Source organism: Biomphalaria glabrata, chromosome 11 (genome assembly GCF_947242115.1).
Source record: "Biomphalaria glabrata chromosome 11, xgBioGlab47.1, whole genome shotgun sequence".
Taxonomy (NCBI): Eukaryota; Metazoa; Mollusca; class Gastropoda; family Planorbidae; genus Biomphalaria; species Biomphalaria glabrata.
In genome coordinates this window covers 39,090,245-39,114,030 of record NC_074721.1, presented here as the reverse complement: position 1 = coordinate 39,114,030, position 23,786 = coordinate 39,090,245, and the positions used below count along the sequence as shown (strand labels likewise).

General features: G+C 38.1%; 1 protein-coding gene across 3 annotated transcripts in view; it reads left to right on the top strand.

Annotated features, from left to right (window-relative positions):
* The window catches only part of LOC106054966 (transient receptor potential cation channel subfamily M member 5-like), a 93,575-nt gene that overhangs the window by 40,137 nt on the left and 29,652 nt on the right, over positions 1-23,786 (top strand). For all 3 annotated transcript variants that reach the window (XR_008773709.1, XM_056004395.1, XM_056004394.1), the window contains exons 15-24: positions 425-499; positions 2,314-2,379; positions 7,292-7,361; positions 12,062-12,144; positions 13,451-13,551; positions 15,464-15,680; positions 17,215-17,240; positions 18,678-18,732; positions 21,009-21,140; positions 21,832-22,065. Coding sequence is in view for 2 of the 3 variants with exons in the window: in XM_056004395.1 (XP_055860370.1) it covers positions 425-499; positions 2,314-2,379; positions 7,292-7,361; positions 12,062-12,144; positions 13,451-13,551; positions 15,464-15,680; positions 17,215-17,240; positions 18,678-18,732; positions 21,009-21,140; positions 21,832-22,065 (1,059 nt within the window). In the remaining variant the exon portion in view is untranslated. The remainder of the gene's footprint in view (positions 1-424; positions 500-2,313; positions 2,380-7,291; positions 7,362-12,061; positions 12,145-13,450; positions 13,552-15,463; positions 15,681-17,214; positions 17,241-18,677; positions 18,733-21,008; positions 21,141-21,831; positions 22,066-23,786) is intronic.

Sequence of the window (23,786 nt, the reverse complement as noted above, 5' to 3'; positions counted from 1 at the left end):
ATCTATCTATCTATCTATCTATTGGTCTGTCTGTCTGTCTATCTATCTAACTATCTATCTATCTATCTATCTATCTATCTATCTATCTATCTATCTATCTATCTATCTATCTATCTATCTATCTATCTATCTACCTATCTATCTATCTATCTATCTATCTATTGGTCTGTCTGTCTGTCTGTCTATCTATCTATCTATTGGTCTGTCTGTCTATCTATCTATCTATCTATCTATCTATCTATCTATCTATCTATCTATCTATTGGTCTGTCTGTCTGTCTATCTATCTATCTATTGGTCTGTCTGTCTGTCTGTCTGTCTGTCTGTCTATCTATCTATCTATCTATTTATCTATCTATCTATCTATCTATCTATTGGTCTGTCTGTCTGTCTGTCTGTCTCACTATCTATTTTCTTGATTGTAGGCTGTTCAAAGAGAGATAACAAGCAGAGATCCTTTCTCTGAGGTGAATGTCTCGTGTTCTTGCTCTGGAAGACAAGTGAGTACAACAGTATCTCAGTATTCCCTCTATTATTTATGTCTATTTCATAGGATAAAGAATACTATGAAAATAATAAGTTTGAAGGTCAAGGTTGTTTTAATTGTAAAAACAATAAACATCATGTTTAGGCCTACATTTCGTTTTTAAAAAAAACAGTAATTTTCCAACGGAATTTTTAAAAGCCAAGAAGGTCAAAATATAGAGGAAGCCAATTTTATAGAGAATCTAAATACAAAGGAAGGCAATAGACGGGATTCGTCAATATTTCTAAAGCTTCATGTTGAGTCTTATGTTGTGATTTCTTATTACATTGTGCATTAATGATGTGTGATCACTATATTAGTGATTGCATATGAGCCATATCATGAAGAAGAATTGTGGTACTCCTTCACCTAAACAAGGTTCCCCCGACAGTACAGTCTGACAGAGTATCGACTCAGTCTGTGTAATAAGAAATAAAGGAACACTGAAGAGTAACCTAAAACAAGGCTTTATTAAACTAGAACGACACATGAACTGACGAAAGAGACTTGGACAGTAGCACACTAAATCAATGTTGTGAACACATTCTCACGACCTTACACAAACATAAACAAATAGTAACTATTTCACCACAGTCTGTCTTGTAAAAAGTTTGTTAACTTTATTTCTCCCGCTCCCGAATCTCGGATCAAGCTGAAATTTTGAACTGTTATTTCTTTTACCACACAACACAAGGTTTTATATATATATTAAAAACAACAACCAATTAGTTAATTAACTATTGTTTATTAATTATTTTGTTTGGTATCTCAAAAAAGGGAAAGAATTTCTACTTGGCTTAAGTAGTGGTATAAGCTGAATCAGTCCCCTTTATAGGTCGTCGTCTGAGTTTCAGTGAACACAACATGAAAAATAGGACGAGACTATACACTCTTCCATGTTCATAAGCTCTCCACTTGCAGAGTGGTTACCGTGTTGGCTTGAGAAACCTCAGAAAGCTTGAGCCATGAGTTACTATACAGGTCGTCTCCCTCTTTTTTTAAAAAAAAGATTATTTAAAAAAGAGGATATCTATTTTGTTTTGTCTTGGTCCTAGATTTAATACAAATTTAAATACGTAACTTATTTAAACTAATTGATACAACTATATAAGCTTTAATTCCTTTCTTTGTGAGACGTGGAAGTCATCTGTCAAAATTGAGAAAAGACTAAATGTGGCTCAACAGAGATGGCTGAGACGGATTTTGGGAGTCAGTTACACAGACCGGATCTCAAACAAGGAAATCCTATGCCGAACTGGAAGTCGAACACTTAGTGAGGTTGTGACTGAGCGTCGCATGAGGTTTGCGGGGCATGTTCTACGTCAAAATGAATTACGCACACCAAGAGTTGCGATAACATGGAAGCCAAAACGAGGAAAGCGCAAACAGGGACGTCCTCGTATTACCTGGCGACACACCTTCATGGAGGACCTCAGAACAGTGGACACCAGGTGGGAGGAGGCTTCAGACATTGCCAGTGATAGATCATTATGGAGACAGCTTGCCGCCCAGTTCTCTTTTTTTTTTTTAGTTTTGTTTTTATTGTAGAGTTTGTTGGTTGCCAACTTCGAGACAATGTGACATAGCCTACCTGTGATGAAACGTGAGGTGGTAGTCATTTAAAATTTTTCTGACCAGATCACTAGATGTTTTGTATAAATATAAACCACTGTGGCTACAAATTGCACTGTCGGCATAAATTTTGAGGCAATGACAGCGTCACAAGCCGGGTGTGTCCCGCGGGTCGTGGTTTGGGCATCACTGCCATATTTATGTTTTTACTTTCAGGCTGTTAATGGGAGTGCAAGCGTGAGTTCCAACGAGTCCAGCATGAGCAAAATCAATCCTAAAAAGGTTAGTCTAGTTTTGTATCGACGCCCAGTCCAGTCTAGAACCCCATTTTGTCTAGAAGTAGCAGATGCCCAGTGTTGTCTTGAAGTAGCAGAAGCCCAGTGTTGTCTAGTAGTAGAAGAAGCCCAGTGTTGTCTAGAAGCCCAGTGTTGTCTAGAAGCCCAGTGTTGTCTAGTAGTATAAGAAGCCCATAGTTGTCTAGAAGCCCAGTGTTGTCTAGAAGCCCAGTGTTATCTAGTAGTAGAAGAAGCCCAGTGTTGTCTAGAAGCCCAGTGTTGTCTAGTATTAGAAGAAGCCCAGTGTTGTCTTGAAGCCCAGTGTTGTCTAGAAGTAGCAGAAGCCCAGTGTTGTCTAGTAATAGAAGAAGCCCAGTGTTGTCTAGAAGCCCAGTGTTGTCTAGAAGCCCAGTGTTATCTAGAAGCCCAGTGTTGTCTAGAAGCCCAGTGTTGTCTAGAAGCCCAGTGTTGTCTAGAAGCCCAGTGTTATCTAGAAGCCCAGTGTTGTCTAGAAGCCCAGTGTTGTCTAGAAGCCCAGTGTTATCTAGAAGCCCAGTGTTGTCTAGAAGCCCAGTGTTGTCTAGAAGCCCAGTGTTGTCTAGAAGCCCAGTGTTGTCTAGAAGCCCAGTGTTGTCTAGAAGCCCAGTGTTGTCTAGAAGCCCAGTGTTGTCTAGAAGCCCAGTGTTATCTAGAAGCCCAGTGTTGTCTAGAAGCCCAGTGTTGTCTAGAAGCCCAGTGTTGTCTAGAAGCCCAGTGTTATCTAGAAGTAGCAGATGCCCAGTGTTGTCTTGAAGCCCAGTGTTATCTAGAAGTAGCAGATGCCCACTGTTGTCTAGAAGCCCAGTGTTGTCTAGAAGCCCACTGTTGTCTAGAAGCCCACTGTTGTCTAGAAGCCCACTGTTGTCTAGAAGCCCACTGTTGTCTAGAAGCCCACTGTTGTCTAGAAACCTACTGTTGTCTATAAGCCTAGTTTTGTCTAGAAGCCCACTGTTGTCTAGAAGTCTAGTTTTTGTCTAGAAGCCCACTGTTGTCTAGAATACTCTAGAAGCCTAGTTTTGTCAAGAAGCCCACTGTTGTCTAGAAACCTACTGTTGTCTATAAGCCTACTTTTGTCTAGAAGCACACTGTTGTCTAGAAGCCTAGTTTTGTCTAGAAGCCCACTGTTGTCTAGAATACTCTAGAAGCCTAGTTTTGTCTAGAAGCCCACTGTTGTCTAGAACCGGGGTCGGCAACCTGCGGCTCGCGAGCCACATGCGGCTCTTTGGATGAGAAGCTGCGGCTCTTTAGTTCCATACGCAAATATTATTTATTTTATTTATAAAATTTATTTTTAAAAATAGTTCAACGAGGATTAGGCACCGATTCTATCTATTGGACACCCTCCCCCATTACACGCGTCGTCACTGTTGTCAGTCCGTCAGAAGCTCTCTAATGACGCCATCGTCGGATGTTTCTATGTAGCTTTCAAGTCGCTTTTGACGCTAGATGAATTGGCAACTTCACCACGTGCTTTGGCTGTGACGTAAAGCTTGTTGTTTCAAGTAAATAAGTTAAAAGCGATTATCTTCTCAAACTTATAAGCAATTTACAAGTAATGCTAATCTGGCAGGCTTTGCGATACCACTAGAAAAAACACAAAAAGGCAAACCATTTACAGATGGTATGTGAAAGACTGCTTCATACTTGCATCTGAAGAGCTGTTTCGTGATTTCAAAAACAAAACAGAAATCTTGATTTTAAAAAATCAAAGCTTTGCCACAATCTACGAAAACACTGCAAGATAGAATATTTTAAATGGCTTGAAATGTATTTACAGATGGAAGATATTCAACTTTCTTTTGCCCTGTCACTTGCTAATCTTGCGACATAAAGTTGATAAAGACAGGGCACAAGTTACCCATTATGCTAGATATATGTCTTCCCAAGGTCCAAAAGAAAAACTTCAAGGATTGCAACCGCTCTCGGAACAAACTAGAGGGAAACATATAGTGCATGCCGTGTAAAATTACATTGGAAAAAATTAGATCCATTTAAATAAAATCATTTCAATAACAATTGAAGGAGCCAGAAATAAGATAGGAAAAAAATAAAAGGGCAACTGCGATTTTTCGAAGCAAAATAAATAAAATTCTTACGTTTCACTGAATAATACACCCAAGAAGCACTTTGCGCCAAAAAGATTCGGACCGAAATAGTGGTAATGAAATTGGTAATCAAGATTGTCAAAAGCACTCTACCATCACCAGTTTAAAGAATTGTTAAACGAAATGGATACTCAGTATTCCGAGCTCCTTCTTCCCAATAAAATGCAATGGCTTTCCAAAGGTAAAGTGTTGAAACGTTTTGCTTTGTGTTTGAACGAAATAATGATACGACAAATATTTGCAAATATTTTAATTTATGGTTGATATAACAGAGAAATTAAATGAGATTAATCTAAAACTGCAGGGAAAGGGAAACCCATACTAGGTTTTGGTAAAAGAGTTGGTTTGTTTTGAAGAAAAGTTAATTATTTTTGCAGAAGTTATTCGGAGCGGTAAGTTACTTCATTTTGAATGTCTAAAGCAGTCTCGCGATAAAATCAGAGCAACTTTTGATGCAAATTACTTCAGTACATTTATAAAACCAATGATGAATTTCTTGATTTGAGCAGTTCAAAACAAACAAAACCTTTCTAGCATTCTGAGTAAATTCCCTAAACATGAGTAGTAAGAAATCCACATTGATACTGGATCTCTAAAAATGCAATTGGCCAATTTAAAAAGTAAAGCTTTATGGGGTTGGAAAATGTACAGAGTTGAAAAGCAAAGTTGGGAGAGTTGGAATTCCAGAAATGTATGTACGTAACAACAAAAATGGACAGCTTTAAATGAAATGCTACAAGTTGATTCGGCCCACGGAATACTCTTCTAGATTGCTACCGAGAGGGAAGAAGTTGGCATTTGGAGTGCTGATTATCTTCAGATCGACATATTTGAGCGAGAAAGAGTGTTTTTTTTTTTCATTAATATAATTAAAAGCAAAGTAGGTAGTGTACTGACAATTGAAAATTTGAAAATTAAGAGTTTAAATCTAAAAACAAGTTATGAGGCAATGGTATCTAAACTTTCTAAAACCATGCGAAGTCAACGGTCCCATTAAATTTGTTTGCTCAATTGTTTGTTCAAGTTAGTGCTGTAAGCAAATGTTTAACTTCTTAAGTTGTTGACGAAATAAAAAAAAATTATCTAATAATGCCATATATATATATATATATTATTTAATTTGTTGTGAAAAACACTACTTAAGGTTTTTATAAATAAACTGATTCTTTTTTTCTTTCATTCGGAAAATGTGCGAGTAAAAACTTTGCGGCTCTTTAAAACTTTAAAATTTTGAAAATTGTAATTTTTGGCTCTTTCGACTCAAAAGGTTGCCGACCCCTGGTCTAGAAGCCCAGTTTTGTATTGAAGCTTAGTTTCGCCATACTCTACTCCAACGTTTGTTACTCAATGCATTGACGATAATAAAAAATTTATTCTTACAAATCGCAGTAACTAGTTCATACAACATTGATATAGGATTATTTATAGATGCAGGAAGACTATATGGGAAACTATTCCCATTCAACAGGAAGTGTATGTAATTTGTTATTATCTTTTATGATCGACACCACCTTATAAAAAATAATATTTAAATTTTATTTAAAATAAATAAGAAATAAAAATTGTTTTCATTTTAGGTTGATTTATATCAAAATTAAATTTATAAAAAGTAATTTATAACTGACATACTCAAACTTATTTAAGTATATTATTTTAAATATATAAATTAATTAATTTCAGAAATTTTTATTAGTTGATAGTTTACAACAAATAGATATAAATTGAAATATCATTTTCAATTTAAAACTAAGGAGGTATTAAATGTCATTAAATCTATCTCCATTCTGATCTGTCCTGTGCCTAGTGCCTCCTTGCCCGGACCCCTTGCTGTCGTAGATCTGCCTCTACGTCACCAACATACAGGACCTGCGCGTGGTCTGCCCTTCGGCTTTGGCCGGTGAACAATCCTTGCTCCTACATTCTCTGGCATTCCTTCAAGGTGACATACCCAACGCAATCTGTTCCCTTTAACCATGATAGTTACTGATAGATTGATAGAGGCCTTAAACAAGGCAAAAGACAGGGAGGAATGGAAAAAGACGGTCGACAAATCTTGCTTGGTGCCCCAAAGGTCCAACAGACTAAGGGATAGGTAAAGGTAAAAAAAAATACTGAACACAATTATGTTTTTGACAAAAGGAACTGAAGAATATCCTTTTGAAAGTATTTGTTGAAATATTTTTTTTTTATCAAGCGTCCATTGCTTGACCTTAAATTATAATTTTTCCGTATAGTCGTATGATATACTAGTAGACTATTTCTTGAAATTTCTCCATACAGATGTGTATCCAATATCAATACAACTGAAGGCTATTTCTTGCTATTTTTCCATACAGATGTGTATCCAATATCAATACAACTGAAGGCTATTTCGTGCTATTTTTCCATACAGATGTGTATCCAATATCAATACAACTGAAGGCTATTTCGTGCTATTTTTCCATACAGATGTGTATCCAATATCAATACAACTGAAGGCTATTTCTTGCTATTTTTCCATACAGATGTGTATCCAATATCAATACAACTGAAGGCTATTTCGTGCTATTTTTCCATACAGATGTGTATCCAATATCAATACAACTGAAGGCTATTTCGTGCTATTTTTCCATACAGATGTGTATCCAATATCAATACAACTGAAGGCTATTTCGTGCTATTTTCCCATACAGATGTGTATCCAATATCCATGCATCATTAGGCTATATCTTGTTCTTTATCCAAACATTGAAATATCTTGATATAAAATCATATATGTTTTCATATTACCTACAGGCTAAAAAAACAGATTTATTGATTCAGTGGATCAGAGACTATTGTGGACAGAAGCGAATATACACGGAAGGTAAATGTCATCATTATAAGATCTGACCAAAATAGTTATAAACTACACACTGGTCCCCTGCCCACACAAAAAAAAAGCCATATAGAAATTAGACTATATGGAGAGCTGCGGGACAGTGGCGTAGCTATAGTAGGGTGGAGGGGGGTGTCCAAATGTGAAAATCCCTTAGGGTCCCCACTTAAAGGGGGCCTTCTAATTAGAGTCCGAAATTTGTTGTGTTTACTTTAAATGTTGTGACGTTATCTCTTGTCTTGATGTCAAATGTCCAAATACATGGGCCCCTAAGGAGATCATACCCCGGGCCCCCCAAATCGCTAGCTACGCGACTGCTGACCGATCTGGTAACCACTGCTACATATCAGGTCAGATACAGGACTGGTCATCTGAACCCTCCGACATGGACTGGTAACCTGTTTCCGAAAAACAAAGGACGAAATGGAACAGATTTAACATTTAATGCGTCAATTTGAATTGGAAACAAACCGTAAATATTTGTGCACAATAAAACCTCAATATTGCTTTCATTGACGTGGCCAACTGTCGAATCCAAAGAGCCACTTTTCTATATGGTCTCGATTATTTCTATTTTTAGAGGTAGTTGAAAAATGGGAAAGTAATAGTGGACTCGGTGTCGAAGGAAAAAAGTGGACTTAACGAAAATAAAAATTACACAATCCTCCTGATGGAAGCGCACACGATAGCAGACAGACAAACCACGTGTTGTTTTTCTTTTATTCAATTCTGACATGATTAAAGCTGGGCATATTTAATGGAGACCATGAACGGCATTTTTGTGAAGACTTTACCTTTTTAAAAATGCTTTAATAACAATATATTCCATACATTTAATGACAGCTGTATTGTGTATTGGTATCTTGACAAAATTGGTGTAACCCTAGGAAGGAAATGAAGCTTAAAATTTCATTTTCTTTCAATATAATTGAACTAGAATCAATTCAATCTGTCTGTATGGTAAATCGCTTGTACACATTGTCCCCCCCCCCCCCACACACACACTCATTCTCAGACTAAGTTGAACGTTTGCATAATTATTCGTTGGCATAGACAGACATGAATAAATTTTAAAAAATTGAACAATTATTCAATTAATTACCAGAATTCATTTGTTTGATACCAAAAAAGGGAAATTGAACCTCCCAATATTCATTGGAAACTGTAAGTGATATTGTTGTAAGTGCCGAGTTTTTTCCCTTAGATAAGCTTTCTGGTTTGTTTTTAATGATTTTTTATATTTTGCTTCCTAATATACATAATTTTTAAACGTTATTTTTCCTAGTTTGTGAAGTCCTTCATCATTTTAAGTAGTGCACCAGAGGGCGGCACGGTCTGCAGTACCGGAAATACGTCCTTCTTCTTTCTTTCTTCTTCGTTCTCATTGTACGATGTCAGGAGAGTTCAGATCAGTAATCCTAGATCTGAGATGAACCGCGCAGTGGTTTACAGATGAGAGAGTTCAGACCAGTAATCCTAGATCTGAGATGAACCGCGCAGTGGTTTACAGATGAGAGAGTTCAGATCAGTAATCCTAGATCTGAGATGAACCGCGCAGTGGTTTACAGATGAGAGAGTTCAGACCAGTAATCCTAGATCTGAGATGAACCGCGCAGTGGTTTACAGATGAGAGAGTTCAGATCAGTAATCCTAGATCTGAGATGAACCGCGCAGTGGTTTACAGATGAGAGAGTTCAGACCAGTAATCCTAGATCTGAGATGAACCGCGCAGTGGTTTACAGATGAGAGAGTTCAGACCAGTAATCCTAGATCTGAGATGAACCGCGCAGTGGTTTACAGATGAGAGAGTTCAGATCAGTAATCCTAGATCTGAGATGAACCGCGCAGTGGTTTACAGATGAGAGAGTTCAGACCAGTAATCCTAGATCTGAGATGAACCGCGCAGTGGTTTACAGATGAGAGAGTTCAGACCAGTAATCCTAGATCTGAGATGAACCGCGCAGTGGTTTACAGATGAGAGAGTTCAGACCAGTAATCCTAGATCTGAGATGAACCGCGCAGTGGTTTACAGATGAGAGAGTTCAGATCAGTAATCCTAGATCTGAGATGAACCGCGCAGTGGTTTACAGATGAGAGAGTTCAGACCAGTAATCCTAGATCTGAGATGAACCGCGCAGTGGTTTACAGATGAGAGAGTTCAGACCAGTAATCCTAGATCTGAGATGAACCGCGCAGTGGTTTACAGATGAGAGAGTTCAGACCAGTAATCCTAGATCTGAGATGAACCGCGCAGTGGTTTACAGATGAGAGAGTTCAGATCAGTAATCCTAGATCTGAGATGAACCGCGCAGTGGTTTACAGATGAGAGAGTTCAGACCAGTAATCCTAGATCTGAGATGAACCGCGCAGTGGTTTACAGATGAGAGAGTTCAGACCAGTAATCCTAGATCTGAGATGAACCGCGCAGTGGTTTACAGATGAGAGAGTTCAGATCAGTAATCCTAGATCTGAGATGAACCGCGCAGTGGTTTACAGATGAGAGAGTTCAGACCAGTAATCCTAGATCTGAGATGAACCGCGCAGTGGTTTACAGATGAGAGAGTTCAGACCAGTAATCCTAGATCTGAGATGAACCGCGCAGTGGTTTACAGATGAGAGAGTTCAGACCAGTAATCCTAGATCTGAGATGAACCGCGCAGTGGTTTACAGATGAGAGAGTTCAGATCAGTAATCCTAGATCTGAGATGAACCGCGCAGTGGTTTACAGATGAGAGAGTTCAGACCAGTAATCCTAGATCTGAGATGAACCGCGCAGTGGTTTACAGATGAGAGAGTTCAGACCAGTAATCCTAGATCTGAGATGAACCGCGCAGTGGTTTACAGATGAGAGAGTTCAGACCAGTAATCCTAGATCTGAGATGAACCGCGCAGTGGTTTACAGATGAGAGAGTTCAGACCAGTAATCCTAGATCTGAGATGAACCGCGCAGTGGTTTACAGATGAGAGAGTTCAGACCAGTAATCCTAGATCTGAGATGAACCGCGCAGTGGTTTACAGATGAGAGAGTTCAGACCAGTAATCCTAGATCTGAGATGAACCGCGCAGTGGTTTACAGATGAGAGAGTTCAGACCAGTAATCCTAGATCTGAGATGAACCGCGCAGTGGTTTACAGATGAGAGAGTTCAGACCAGTAATCCTAGATCTGAGATGAACCGCGCAGTGGTTTACAGATGAGAGAGTTCAGACCAGTAATCCTAGATCTGAGATGAACCGCGTAGTGGTTTACAGATGAGAGAGTTCAGATCAGTAATCCTCTATGTGAGATGAACCGCGCAGTGGTTTCCAGATCAGGCAGTTTTTCGTATAGTTTTTGTTCTATTGGAGGGTTTTGGTGCCAGAGTCTTGTTCGGACCTCTTGATATAGTATGCAGCTTTGAAGGACATGGTCAGCATTCTCTGGTGATGCTCCACAAGAGCAGGCTTTGCTCGTTCCGACTTTAAACTTCCGGAACATATGTTGTCTCATTCTATTGTGTTGTGTCAACACTGTCAACAGATTAAAATTTGTATTTGTGCATCAAGTTTGTTTTGTTTTTTGACGAAATTGAACTCCCCCCAAAAAAAGAAAAAATCCGTAGAACTACCCAACCAAAAAAAAAAAAATCAAACAATATTCTGATACCTCTAAGTTACATTCACTATGTATCATAATTTTGATCTTCAGTTAATCAGTAGACAGGATTGGCTTAGCTTCTGAGCCTGGAGTCCTGGGTTTGAATCTCAGTGTAGACTTCCTCTTCTTCCTCATCTTTCATTGTTATATTGGAGTGTTCAGATGACTAGACCAATACATGAGATGAACTGCGCAGTGGTTTCCAAATCAGGGAGCTCTCCTTATAGTTTTCTTTCTATTGGGGTGTTTAGGGCTAGTGTCTTGTACGGGCCTCATGGTAAAGAGAACAGTTTTGAAGGACATGGTCAGCATTTTTTGGTGACACTCCACAAGGGCATATTTCACTGGTTCCAATTTTGAGCTTCCGGAACATATGTTGTCTCATTCTGTTGTGTCCGGTCCTGAGTCGAAAGATTAGACGTTGATCTTGTCGGGATTGCTTATAATAGGCTTGTGATTCGGATGAGAGCTTGTCCATTTTTCATTTATTTTATTTTCTATTAGTTTGTTCATTTCTTCTGGATAGAGTGCCATGTTTTTTGTGAGTTTGTTCTGCCACTCTTGGTGAGTGTCTCAGCTTTCTCATTTCCTTCTAGTTCTATATGTGCTGGTATCCATTGGATAACAGTTTTTCTTTGCTTTGTTGTTGAGCTTTATAAGTGCTGCCCTGAGTAGTTTTATACAGGAGGAATCAGAGTTTTCCAAGCTTTGGAGGGTTGTTTTCGCATCGGTTAGAAAGTCTGACTGTGTGGGGTACTTGGATGATTAGCTAGCATGGTAGCAGCTAGTTCTCGTGCTTCCCTTTCTGCTCTGTGGCTGTCGAAAAATGATGCGTCGGTCATGTCAAGAAAACTTATAAAAGGCGTCCTTTTTCTTTTCACTGGGATGTGAGCTGGTTTAAGTCTCCGTCCGTGATCCATAGTTAGAGCTCTATATATTTATGGTGCAGCTACTTCTCGGTGATGTGTACAAACGAAATTATCGTTAGATTTGAACATATTAGTTCCTAATCAAGAAACTGACTTGAATATTTAATGGTGTATCTTTATTTAGACTACAAAATTGAACGCCTCTTCAAACTTGCAATATTGAAGAAAAAATTTGAATTATCAGAGATATTTTGGCGATATGTCAAGGTAAGATAATCCAACGTAAAAACTTCTTTTTTTTTATGTCTTCTGTCAGTTAACGCCCCTTCCTAGAAATATAAATGATAATTATAAATCTTTGCCGGAGTTTAGTATCTGAAGCCCCTGCACTCTTTTGAAAACTTTAACGAAAAAGTAGTTTATTAACTCTTTCTCTCCTAATTAACGATATTATCGTTGATTTGACCTCATTAAATTTAAATTAATGGTTGGTTTTATAAACTTCAATTTGTGTCTAATAAAAGAGCATTCATTCTCCTATAATTCTATATCAGAAGTAACGTTTTCTGATTACAAAAAAAAAGGTTTTTGAAGTTTAACCATAACAGGGTAGAATGTACAAGTGTGAAAAAGGGAACAATTCTGTCAATAACGTGGAAAAATAATTACGGAGATAAAGAGTTAATTCAGTTCTAAGATTAGAGCACTTCTTTATTTGATCTCTATTTTTGAATTAATTTTTAGTATGAATATGACTTTTTAAAAAATATTTGTTATTCTTATTGACGCTTGGCTTCCGAACCTGGGGTCCTGGGTTCAAATCTCGGTGAAGACTGGGGTTTTGAATTTAGGGATTTTGAGGGCGCCCTTGAGTCCACCCAACTCTAACGGGTACCTGACTTTAGTTGGGGAAAGTAAAGGCGGTTGGTCGTTGTGCTGGCAACATGACACCCTCGTTAACTGTGGTAAAAAATTTGGGTGAGATTAACATCTTCTGCCCTATAGACCACAAGGTCTGAAATGGGGAAACTTTCTTATTGAAGGCCCTTCTTTGTGGGTGATGCCTTGGGTGGCTGCACTTTCTGCAATGCAGTAAATCCGACCCTGGCTGAATTTAAATGAAGCTCACATTATGTACTACCATAATTAAACGAATACGTCTACATAAAATACATAAATATATCATTACTAGTCGACCGGCGGCGTAGCATACACCGCTATTTTGCAGGGCCGAACTTAGCCCACTGCAACCTATGCGACCGCAGTGTTAATCTAAAAATACTTTAATATGATCACAAATGACGTAAACATCATATTTTCCAACTCTCTTCAGATCCATCCCTTCCGGCTTCCACCTTTTTAATCTCACTTCCATTCAATATCCAAATTCGCACCATTTTCATTCACACCATGATGCGCTACGACCGTAGCATAGAAATAACAGAGTGATCTTTCCTTTACTCCTTACTACTCGTTTAAACTTTTGAGGGAAGAAGAAAATTATATATTTAGATTGTCCTGATAGCATGCCGATATTCAATGTTAAAATATAGTATCATTTTCAATGTCACAGTACCCTATAGGTGGAGCTCTGTTCGCCTGTATGTTGTTGCGTGCAATGCTAGCCAAGGAAAAGAAGGTGGAGGATATTCAAAGAATCAAACAGCAGAAAAAGTTAGTCATTTAATTCTTTATTTACTCATATAGTTCTTCAGTTAAAGGCACTCACTGCTTATTATAGTTAGCCATATAGTTTAGATAGACTTTTGGCTATTCGCTATTCATTTAGTGTTTTATCTAGCCATTTAGTTATTTAGCTAGTCAATAAGCTATTTATCTAGACATTTAGTTATTTGCTTAGTCACGAGGTAGGCCATTTAGTTATTGATTTAGCCGTGTGTTTAGCCCTTTAATTTTTTTTGTTAGTCGTGCGACTAGTTATTTAGTTATTTCTTAGTCATTTGGCTAGCCATTTAGTCATTTATTTAATCATTTTGTTAGTCAACTTTTATCTTTGGAATAAAAAGCAATATGTTATTATTATTAGCTAACCGTGTACTGATTTTCTTAGTCATTTAATATGTTTATATATTTTATTAGTCATTTGGTTAGTTGTTTTTTTTATATAGTTATAGTTAATTATTTAGTTAGTCAATAAGTTAGTCACGCGTTATGTTATATGTATGTTCTTTTTAATTCATTATATATTCACTTCATTAAATAAATAAGATATATATATATATATATTATCTCGGTTGTAACAATTTAATCCTATATTAAGGTTGGCATCTTACTTTATAATATAGGCCAAACAGTATTCATATTTCTTATGTACTGTCTCTCCGAAGTAACGATACCATCATTGATTTGATTCCATTAAATTAAATTATTTTTTGTTTTTATAAACTTTAACTTGTGTTATATAAAAAGAGCATGCATTCTCCTAAAATTGTATACCAAAAGTAACATTTTCTTTACCTTACCTTTACCTATCCCTTAGTCTGTTGGACCGTTGGGGCACCAGGCAAGATTTGTCGACCGTCTTTCTCCATTCCTCCCTTTTTTTTGCCTTGTTCAGAACCTCTCTCAATGGCAGGCCTGTCCATTCTTTAATGTTGTCCTCCCATCGCTTTTTCTGTCTGCCTCTTCTTCTTTTTTCCTGGCACTGTTCCCTGAAGAAAGGTCTTTGCGAGCCCCGTAGATCTCGTAATGTGGCCAAAGATTTTAAGCTTTCGTTTTTTTTTCACAATAGTAAGCAGGTCGTCATGAGCTCCGATCGCTACAGTAACCCTGTCTCTGATTTCTTGGTTTGTGATGCGGTCTTTGAATGTGATGCCTAGGATCCTTCTGTAGCATCTCAATTCCATTGCTAGGATCCTCCTCTCAAGCTCTGCATTCAACGTCCACGACTCACAAGCATATAAAAATGTGGCCATGACCAGAGAGCGCATCAGTCTAATTTTGGTGCCGAGGGCTAAGCCCTTATCTTTCCATATTTTTTTAAGTTTTGAAAGGGCTGCTGTGGACTGTGCTATTCGGGCCAATAATTCGGGTTATTGAAGTTTAATGACAACAAGGTAGAATATTCAAATGTCAAAAATGAACAATTCTCTCAGAACGTGGAAAATAATTACGGAGATAAAGAGTTAAAGCAAAAAGCAATATCTTTCTTTTTGGATCACTCTTGTGTAAAGTAATATTTTAAGTATCATGCTTTGTTTTGCGTAAATGGTTTGGAGAGTACCCAAAGCTTAATATAATGAAATTATGTCACATTCTGTTTGTTCAGGAAGTGCCAACAGTTTGCTTTGAAATTATGCCACATTCTGTTTGTTCAGGAAGTGCCAACAGTTTGCTTTGAAATTATGTCACATTCTGTTTGTTCAGGAAAGTACCAACAATTTGCTTTGAAAAATATGTCACATTCTGTTTGTTCAGAAAGTACCAACAGTTTGCTTTGAAATTATGTCAAATTCTGTTTGTTCAGGAAAGTACCAACAGTTTGCTTTGAAATTATGTCACATTCTGTTTGTTCAGAAAGTGCCAACAGATTTCTTTAAAATTATGCCAAATTCTGTTTGTTCAGGAAGTACCAACAGTTTGCTTTGAAGACTTTAAACAACACCTACTCCAAGTATCAGGAAGACGCCATCCTTCTACTCAGCCAGACCATGCCTCAGTGGAAGGACATGTCCTGCGTAGAGCTGGCCCTGCAGATGAAGAACCGGGATTTCCTTGCGCACAAAGCTTGCCAAGAACTGAACAACAGACTCTGGAGAAACAGCAATATTTCATATCAGAATGTAAGCACAAAACTACGAGATTAGCAGTTCTCAACCTTTTAAGCTCGGCGACCCCTTTTTACAAACCCCCGCTCTGCCGCGACCCCCCTCACACATACAGCAATAGAATAGACAATAAGAATCAATATTTTCGATGGTCTTAGGCGACCCCTGGCAAATCGTCATTCGACCCCCAGATTGAGACCCCCTGTACTAGATTATAGCTATTGCTTCTTCTACCCTCTATTGAAGTCTATTGTATTAGCAGTTTAGCCCGTCTTTTTCAAAGAACTTGTAAGAACGAGATTACCTTTTACATGTATAAACCATACCAGTAAATAAAATTAGCTTATATTAGAACATTCATTGTAACTAGATATTCCTACTACCTTATTCTTTATAGGGAGTCTCTTTTAACTTATAAAGAAGATGTAGGAAGAGTCATAAAGGTTCGAAAGAGAAGGTGCTTAAATTTTGGTAATAAAAGATTGTCATCAAAATACATGTTACTAACAGAAGAATTTACAAAATGTGCAGTGCAAATTGCGCACCAATATAATCATGTCACTTTGTAAAAACAAATCTTGGCAGCACTTCCTTTCTCCTGTTCACCGGATACACCGAAAAGGTTGCTATTTATAGGTTTTCCGACATATGAAAATAAAAAAAAACCTATTTATTGTAGGCACTTTTTACTTCATAACTACCCGAAGCAATTTTTTTTCTATAAACGAGATTAATCGTCATAGAAGTCCTGAACTTTGACCTGCAACGTCGCAACCAGTGGCAGCGGAGAACAATAGCTAGTTTTCACGTCACAGGTCTGTTCGACTTGGCAACGAGATAATGGTCTCGGTACCCACAGGTTACGAGGTCGAAGGTCAATGTTAAGGCCTTCTATAACTCAAATACAGAGAAATCTTTTTTTTTTCATACACTCGAAACCAAATTTTTTTTAAAACCTTTAAACTTCTGCTTAAGTCTAGACAACATCACTTCCGCCCTTGTCTTCTGTAGCTCCGCCTACTAGAATCGCTAAATCGTTTATAACAAAGAATTTAAAAAATTCTAAAAACCTATGTCCAGGTTTCATATATCTGTAAAACAACAACAAACAGATGCGTGCAGCCAATCCATTCCCCTATACTGACATAGGTCTCACCAGCCACATGAAGAGGCACAAATCCCCAGTGCAGGCTGCCTGGTCGTGCGGTTTGCGCGCTGGACTGTCGTTCGGATTTATCGACGGTCGAGGGTTCAAACCCTGCCCGCTCCCATCCCCCGTCGACCTGCGGGAGGTTTGGACTAGGAAGTAAACTATCTTCGACTCTGAAGGAACATCCGAAACATGTAAAACATTTTTAAACAGCCCCACCCCCACCCCCCTGGATGACAAAAGTGGTCATCATCGAACCACGATGGACAAGCTATATATTATTATTATTATTAATTTTATATTATTATTATTATTATTACATTTTGCATATAGAAGTAAGTTATTTCTATGTAATAGCAATAGAAATGCATGTTGTTGTTTTTTTTCCATATGTTTTAGAAAGAACAGCTGGAGAATCCCAAAAAGTAAGCGATTTATGTTCTAAAAATATTTGTGTTTGTCAACCACAATAAAGCCGTAATTACTCCAAGTCTCTATTTCCCTACCAACTGAATCTCGGGCCCTAGTCACAAATGGAGTTTAAAAAAATAATAATGGCAAGCAGACTTCGCTTATCCAGTGCTTAACCAACTTGGCACAGTGCTTAGTCTATTGGGAACACAGAAGTTACGTCAGGAATATGTGCAAGGTCAAGCGTGGGAAGGTCTTCGATGTAGTGGCGTGTCTCCGTGAGAAACACAAATTTCTATAATAATACCATCTCATCACTCAAACGACAATAATGAGGCCTTTGTGGTGAGATTTTAACTTCAAAGTAATAAAGAAGAGTGCCACATTAGACGCTATAACGCAGAACAAATTGCAACTTGCATATTACTGTCATTTTGTCATTTTTTTACTTTACATTACTATCTACTACTGAAAGGGTTTTCTTTATGATTTTTAATTGAGGGCCGCGTAACAGAGGAGCCTCCACCCCCGGAACCGCTTTAAAGACAAATTTAGGAGTCGGTATGCCCTCCTTTGCATAGAGGAAGGCAGCTGGTAGTTTGTTTGTTTGTTTTTTAAATAGACTTGCACTATGGTAGCGGAAAAGACATTTAATAATAAGACCTTATCAAATTTATCGGGAATTTGCTGACATGTTCGACAAGGGCGTGAATGCAGAATTGTAAGAATGAGATGAAACTTTTTTGTGGGATTGCGGCCCTTTGGACAAATATGATATTGTGGGAAAGAGTGTGGGGTTCTAGAAGAGTGCGTGTGTGTGTGTGTGATTTTGTATGGGTGTATGAGTGTGTGTATCTGGTCTAGTAGATGCGTATAGGGTAGTTTAAGTCCCTCAGAGATCCCTGCGCTAGTAGTGCCAAGTTTCTCCCTCAAAAGCTACGGTCAGCGGGCATTTTCAGTGCACGGCCCAAAGGCTTAGACCTCATTCCCCACTGATCTCAGGCAGACAACATGCTACACCACTTTCAAGAATAACATTAAGACCTATCTGTTTAAAACTTTTTTAGATTAGTTTGTCATTTTAGCTGTCGTGTTTGTGTTTGTAATGTTATCACAGTCCTTAAAAAAAAAAAAAAAAAAAAAAAAAAAAAAGTTATCACAGCGCCTCGAGCCTACATTTTGTTTGTTAACAGCGCTTTATAAATAACATTATTATTATTATTATAACATGCATGACTAGAATGACACATGAAATGCGTATCACGTATTATGAAGTAATATCTGTAATATCGAAGAAGAAGAAGAATGCATTAATTTCTCCAAACCCTAACCCTTTCTTATATATTTTAATAATTTATGGTAAAACATCTTTGTATAATTATAATATTCATTAAACTGTTTACATCTGTATTACAGTATCAATGTAATTAAAAAAATGTTTGCCATCTCAGGTTGTCATGCATGGAACGTCTTGTATCCCCAAGAGCCAAGGCCTTTATGGCTCTGGTAAGACATAAGTTAATGCACATACAAGTATATGTCACTAGTATATGTCACTAGTATATGTCACTAATATGTATCTATCTGTGGCAGGGGTGGGCAGATTACGGGCTGCGGACAACATCAGGAATTACCTGCATCCACAGATTATATCTATAAGAATGCACATATTTTAGAAATATATAATATTCAAAGTGTTTATAATTTTTAAACTTCTGTCTACAGTTTATATATTTATTAAATTTATATTATCAATTTTGATGATGGAGAGGATGTTGTTGCATTTGCGTGCATCTAAATGTTTTACGAAAACAAATATTATTCCAATTGGCTATATGTTTATGGTCGAAACATTCAGGAATATATTTGAATTGTGTTTTTTGCCCTGTGGCATTTGACGTCTTTAGAGACGATCTTTTCCCTTTGCAACTTCTTGTGTGACTAAAGAGGCCAATCCTTGATGCACAGTTGCGGTTACAGGTTGGGCATATGTAATCACCAGGCACCGTTTCATATTCACCCTTCTTTCTGCTTCTGTTGTGTATGGCATCTGCAATCCGGGACCTTTTATGCTCGCTCTGCATGTGGATCTATCCAGTGTCACGTTTTACCAGCTGCTAATGCCGATTTTGAAAATAGATGGAATTAATCTTTAGTATTTTTTTCAGCAGGGTATTGTCCCACATTTTTTCTGTAACCAGGACATGGTGCCCAATGCTTCGGCTATCCTGTTTTTAATGTCTTTTTCCAGTAGAATATCGTTGGATATGATGGAGCCAAGATAACAGACATCTTCTATGTATCATCTGAATCTTTCCAGCCCATGTTTCATGTACCATCAGGATCTTTCCAGCCCATGTTTCCATGTTTCATGTACCATCAGTATCTTTACAACCCATGTTTAAATGTTTCATGTACCATCAGTATCTTTACAACCCATGTTTAAATGTTTCATGTACCATCAGTATCTTTACAACCCATGTTTAAATGTTTCATGTACCATCAGGATCTTTACAACCCATGTTTCCATGTTTCATGTACCATCAGGATCTTTACAACCCATGTTTAAATGTTTCATGTACCATCAGGATCTTTCCAGCCCATGTTTCCATGTTTCATGTACCATCAGGATCTTTACAACCATGTTTAAATGTTTCATGTACCATCAGGATCTTTACAACCCATGTTTCCATGTTTCATGTACCATCAGGTTCTTTCCAGTCCATGTGTAAATGTTTCATGTACCATCAGTATCTTTACAACCCATGTTTCCATGTTTCATGTACCATCAGTATCTTTACAACATTTGTTTCCATGTTTCATGTACCATCAGGATTATCTCACTTAGCCTTTCTCAAGTGTGTGTATATTTGCAAGGCAGCAGGGGTTTGAAAGCAGAGTTTTTCTTCTTCTAGGTGGGCAGTCAGCCAAGGTCCTTCCTCCCCTTGCTTACTGGTTGTGACGCCAGTTACTCGCCTTGATCCGTTCTCCTGATATTGAGAAGACTTATGTTCGGGTCCGATGATTTAATTAAGGGGTGAAGTGTTTAACGTGGCTACGAAGTCCTACCTGTGACCAACATATATTGCTACATTCAGCGCTTACATAACTGTTGTCTGGTCACAAGTATGTCATTAGTATAAATAACAAGTATATGTCACTAGTATATGTCACTAGTATATGTCACTAGTATATGTCATAAGTATATATCACTAGTATATCTCACTAGTATATGTCTTAAGTATTTATCACTAGTATATGTCTTAAGTATTTATCACTAGTATATGTCATTAGTATATATCACTAGTATATGTCACTAGTACATGTCATTAGTATATATCACTAGTATGTGCTACAATGGAGCGTAGGGGCTGAGTGGTTAAGCGCTTGGTCTCTGAACCCGGGGTTCTGGGTTCAAATCTCAGTGAAGACTGAGATTTTGATTTAGGGATTTTGAGGGCGCCCCTGAGTCCACCCTAATTTAATGGGTACCTGACTTTAGTTGGGAAAAGTAAAGGCGGTTGGTTGTTGTGCTGGCCACATTGCACCCTGCTCGTTGACCGTTGGCCAAAGAAACAGATGACCTTAACATTATCAGCCCTATAGATCGCATGGTCTGAAAAATGAAATTTTATATGCTACAAGAAGGTCTATATGTACACTTGTAATAGCGCACTGAAATTTAGATAGCTTTGAAACTAATGTTGATTCCATTCAATTTTTATGACTGTTCTCTTTAAAAACACTTCTCATAACCAGGGAGGTTGTTTTTTTTTTTTTAGTTTGGTCACATCTGTTTTCTGGTGGTGTATGCAGTGCTACTTGTGTCCTTCTTGGAAAGCGGCAGTTTTCATGTCCTGGAATGGATCGTCTGGGCTTTTATTGTTAGTTTTTCTCTGGAGCTGATACGACAAGTAAGAGTTATGGTTATTGTAGTGTTTTTTGTTTGTAAGGTTAATTCAACTGGTTATCACAACACATTTTAAATATTCGCTTGTTAGCCTCTACGCCTCTATGATGCTTGGTATCTAAACTTTAACTGATGATTCTATCTATAGTGCCACATTGGGGTATCTTCTCTGGTTCATCTTTTTTATTAGGTAGCTTATAAGAGGCACTGGCGGATAGGGGAGGAGATGGTTGGGGCAACTGCCCCACTCCTATTAAAACGATCTGGATCTGATCTTGATATGGGCTGGGTTTTCTGCGATATATCTTTTGGTATCTTTTCTGGACCTGCCTTCTCTTGGCGCTTTTGTAGGGGAGACTAATCTGCTGTATATTATCAGGGTTGCCTTATCTTGGGTTATCTTGGGTTCTCTATCTTGGATACTATATTTAAGCCCAATCTTGGGTATCTTTCAGTACCACTCATTATATGAAATATACTATAGGATACACCTCATCTAGTCCGATTTTAATTAACAACTGGCATCCATTCAATAAGCAAGCTCGATTATCAAGTGCCATGAAAGTACACCGTTTTCTTGTACACAATGATATGATCTATGATGTATTCCTAGGTTATTAGTGGTATTTCTTGTACTTCCTTGTTCATTATCCATGATTAGGTTTTAATGGGTATTATTTCTGTATCTGTTTTAGTTGTATACAGAGAGAATAGAAACGTTCCAACTTCTTCAAATTTCGGCTGTGCTTTTATTTGTGGTGGGTTTTTTCATGAAAGTCGGGGCCTACTACGACCACGACAACTCCCGGTGGATGGAAGGTTCTCGTGTGATACTGAGCGTTGACTACATTCTCTTCTGCTTTGGAATCCTAGAGTTTTACTACATCTTTAAATTTTTAGGACCGCTGTTGCTGACTATTAAAAACATGGTAAGTGAAATATACGTCTGACGAGGAGGACCCTTTAGTATTACATGTACGTCAGACGAGGAGGACCCTTTAGTATTAGATGTACGTCTGATGAGGAGGACCCTTTAGTTTTAGATATAAGTCTGAGGAGAAGGACCCTTTAAATAACTGAACAGTGCATAAATGGTCATTCAACCTGAACAGTGAATAAATGGTCATTCAACCTGAACAGTGAATAAATGGTCATTCGACCTGAACAGTGAATAAATGGTCATTCGACCTGAACAGTTAATAAATGGTCATTCGACCTGACCAGTTAATAACTAATCAACAATTGTTCAACAAGAACAATATTTAATAATAAGCTTATTACACAATAAACAATATATTTCAACAAATGCCAATCAATGAATCATAAATATTTAAATAAATATGGTTCCATTTGTCTCGGAAGGCAATGGATTCACCTAGATGAGTCACTGGTTTTGGTTTCGTCTTGAGACGGGGCTGAATATCGTGTGGCTAACCATGCCAATTCTAGCGGGGCAGACTTTGCCACAATTCGTGCATCTGTATGCATTTTATTCAGGGCTAGCTGACAAGGCAGCTTTCTTTTTTTCTCTCTTTATTAAGGCCGCTTCGTTTCTTTTGCTCTCAGCAAGGATCGTCCCAGCACGCACAGTCTGTCTCCATTCACTCCGGTCTTTGGCTATTTCTTCCCACATACTTTCATTGATGTCTCGCTTGCAGACATCTCCATATGTTATTCTTGGGCGGCCCTTGGGTCTGACTCCCTCCACAAGCTCAACATATAAGATATCTTTCGAGACTCTACCATCTGCCAGAATGCCTGTGACATGTCAGAGCCAGCGTAGTCTTCTTTGTGTCAGGAAAGCTTACATGCTAGATATGGATATTTAAATATTGCATTGGTAACTATACAAATAACACACACCTCACACACGAACACTCCATCTTGGCCCTACGGATCAACAGCTCCGAATACAACAAACAACTCAAGAATGTCACGGCTCCAAGGTCGAGAAGACGACACTCTTCACCATGGCCCCAAGCCTAACACCCCTTAAAACGGAGAAAAAGTAAAACTGCAAACTATAGCGCAATCAGCTCTACAGCTAAAAAGCTCTCTCTGCTATAAAGACAATACAGAAACTAGAAGCGTGAAGTAGCACACAATGGCCTTGACAACAAAAGACGCCCAATACAAACTACTTCCTGTACATAAAAACACAACTATTAAACATGAACGGAAAACACGCGCGCACGACAGTATCCTTGTTTTATTTTTGGTTTAATTTCCTCTTTTTTTTTTATATTGTAAAATGTTTGTTTGACATGTTTCGGATGTTCCTTCAGAGTTGAAGATAGTTTACTTCCTAGTTCAAACCTCCCGCAGGACGACGGGGGGATGGGAGCGGGCACGGTTTGAACCCTCGACCGTCGATGAATCCGAACGACAGTCCAGCGCACAAACCTCACGACCAGGCAGCCATCCTTATTTCAATAAGCTGCTCCTATATTAGTATGGATTCATGCATGATTGAAAACCTTGCACGAAAAAGATTATTTCAACACCCAGTCGGGACTATACAAGTAAAGACTATCCTCAAATTGTAAAATGTTTGACATGTTTCGGATGTTCCTTCAGAGTTGAAGATAGTTTACTTCCTAGTCCAAACCTCCCGCAGGACGACGGGGGATGGGAGCGGGCAGGGTTTGAA